General features: G+C 38.9%; 1 protein-coding gene across 1 annotated transcript in view; it reads right to left on the bottom strand.

Moving 5' to 3' along the window:
* Positions 1 to 2,869, bottom strand: part of LOC105548445 (chromosome unknown open reading frame, human C9orf84) — a 110,984-nt gene that overhangs the window by 61,521 nt on the left and 46,594 nt on the right. The window contains exon 8 of the mRNA XM_011992463.1: positions 2,256 to 2,373. Coding sequence (XP_011847853.1) covers positions 2,256 to 2,373 — 118 coding nt within the window. The remainder of the gene's footprint in view (positions 1 to 2,255; positions 2,374 to 2,869) is intronic.

The raw sequence follows: 2,869 nt of genomic DNA, 5'->3' as shown, positions 1-2,869 counted from the left end.
TCTTGCACCTGGCCGGGCGCAGTGGCTCAAGCCTGTAATCCCAGCACTTTGGGAGGCCGAGACGGGCGGATCACGAGGTCAGATGATCGAGACCATCCTGGCTAACACGGTGAAACCCTGTCTCTACTAAAAAATACAAAAAACTAGCCGGGCGAGGTGGTGCGCACCTGTAGTCCCAGCTACTCCGGAGGCTCAGGCAGGAGAATGGCATAAACCCAGGAGGCGGAGCTTCTTACAGTGAGCTGAGATCCGGCCACTGCACTCCAGCCTGGGCAACAGCGAGACTCCGTCTCAAAAAAAAAAAAATCTTGCACCTTAGCAACAGAACTAAAAGTATTTAAACAAAGTATATGTAGTTTCCATACTTGTCCTATGCTCTTTTTAGAATTCATATCTGATATGGTCAATTCTTAGTTCATGATAGAACTCTGTATAGCACAAATTTACTCTAGAAGTGTAAATAATTCTCAGCCAGAAATAAAGATATATTTAGGGCCCTTAGTCTTATGCTTTGACACATTCCTGAGACCATTAATAGAAGCCTACGCAACCAGTGATGAATTATAGAGCCTTGACTCCAGTTAGTCCCAGTAATCCAAATAGCACTCTCCTCTGGCAGATCAGCTAATTATAATAAGAACTCAAACCGAATACACAGCTCCCACAGTTTCCAGTCCTGGAATAATTCATTAGAGACTTGTAGACTTTACTGTCATTTTCCTGAAAATATGTTATTTTAGGACACATTAAGTTCTAGGTTTATAGTAGACTAATTGTACTGGTTATGTTCCCAATTTTGTAACTGGCATAAGAAGCAGAGGACTGGAGCGGCTTTATTCCAGGAGAGCAGACTAATCAATCTTAGAAAACATTAAGTTACATGTATGCTACATGGTTTAAGATAGCAATGAAAGTTATCTCAGACTCTGTCAAAGGGCAAGGATACTGGGCTATTAAGCTCTGCAATTTTGGCTCAAACTAGAATATAACGACCTAGCCCTGCAATATCAATTTTACAATTTCAGACTATTCTGTGCAATAACGATGGGGTACTGAACAAGTTTATGAATCAAGCCTTGGTTCTGTATGTCTGGTTCACCCAATACTGAGACCATATTGACAAGAGGTGAACAAGGTAAGTGGATGTCCTCTGTTAGAGATAGGACATGACCCCTGGTACTCTTAGTGAGAATAAACTGATAGCCAAATCTATTGATCAATGATCGTCCACACTGCTCTGTGATCTTTGGCTATTTCTGGCCACAGACCTATGACAAATATCTTAGTAGACCTCTTAACAACCTTATGAGGTAGATATTATTATTATCCCAGTATTGTAGATTACAATACCCGAGGCCCAGAACAATTAAGGTTGCAGTTGGAAAGTGATAGAGCCAGGCAATCTGGCTCTAGTTCAGAGCTTCTAACCACTTATTATGGGCTGAATTGTGGCCCCACAAGATTCTTATGTTGAAGTCCTAATCCTCAGTACCTCAGAATGTGACTGTATTTGGAGACAAGGTCTTTAAAGAGGTAATTAAGTTAAACAGGGCCATTAATACAACATGACTCATGTCCTTATAAGAACAGGAGACTGGGGTATAGACAATGATGGAGGAAAGAATATATGAAGGCACGGGGACATCTATAAGCCAAGGAAGGAGGTCTTAGAATGAAACCAGCCTGGCTGACACTTTATTCTTACACTTCTCGCCTCCAGAACTGTGAGGAAATAAATTTCTGTTGTTTAAGCCACCTAATCTGTGGTATTTGTTAGGGCAGCCCTAACAAACTAATACACCACTACATTGCCTTTCATGGCAGTGACGGCCAGTAGGGACTGCCATTAGCAAGTGTCCAGTGGCAATGTCCTAAGCATACTATTCCAATGCCAGGATCTTAAAAAATTTTTAAGTTATTTATTTTTAATAATATATTCACATTAAAAATACTGAAATGTGTAAAAGCCATACTGTGAAAACTCTCCTACCCACATTGCTAGGTTACCTAGTTCTTTTCTGGATACAACCAGTATTACCTGTTTCTTGTGTGCCCTTCTAAAGATACTCTTTGCATATAAAACCAAACATATACATATATTTATATATTCCTTTTAGTTACTTATTATAGACACTGTACTAGCTCTTAAATTTTTTCATAGAGGTATCTTGGGAATTGCTTTTATATGGAGAGATTTAAATAAAGACTGCTTGTTCTGAATTGCAACTTGGGTTCTAGATATAATCTTTACTTACATTTTACAAACTGGAGATAATGGAAATGTCTGAAGTTCTGTGCATAATGAATTCACTGAAGTATGTTGGCATGTTAGGAATAGAGGAGTTAGTGGCATTTCTAACTCTCCTGGAATATATGAAAATTAAAGTTATGTAAACATTGAATAATATTAAGTAGGCTAGGTGTGGTGGCTCACACCTATAATTCTAACACTTTGGGAGGCTGAGGTGGGAGGATCACTTGAGTCCAGGAGTTTAAGACCTGGGCAACATGGCAAGATCAGTCTCTACAAAAAGTACAAAATTAGCCAGCAGTGGTGGCACATGCTTGTAGTCCTAGCTACCTGGGAAGCTGAGCTGGAAGGATTGCTTGAGCCCAGGAATTTGAGATTTCAATGAGCTGTGATTGTGTCACTGTACTGCAGCCTGGGCAACAGAGCAAGACTTTGTCTCTAAAAAAATAAATAGATAAAAATTAAGTATAATATAGAACTTTTTGTAAGCAATTATTATGTTTGGTCATTCTGTTAAAACAAAAATATTTCGACAAAAAGAAATTTGAGTCGAGATATATATAAAATGTCTTAAATGTCCATCTGTATAAGGAATTACATATATATCACATTGTGTCT

The sequence above is a fragment of the Mandrillus leucophaeus genome, unplaced genomic scaffold (genome assembly GCF_000951045.1).
Source record: "Mandrillus leucophaeus isolate KB7577 unplaced genomic scaffold, Mleu.le_1.0 Scaffold410, whole genome shotgun sequence".
In the NCBI taxonomy this organism is placed as follows: domain Eukaryota; kingdom Metazoa; phylum Chordata; class Mammalia; order Primates; family Cercopithecidae; genus Mandrillus; species Mandrillus leucophaeus.
This window is presented reverse-complemented; position numbering and strand designations above follow the sequence as displayed.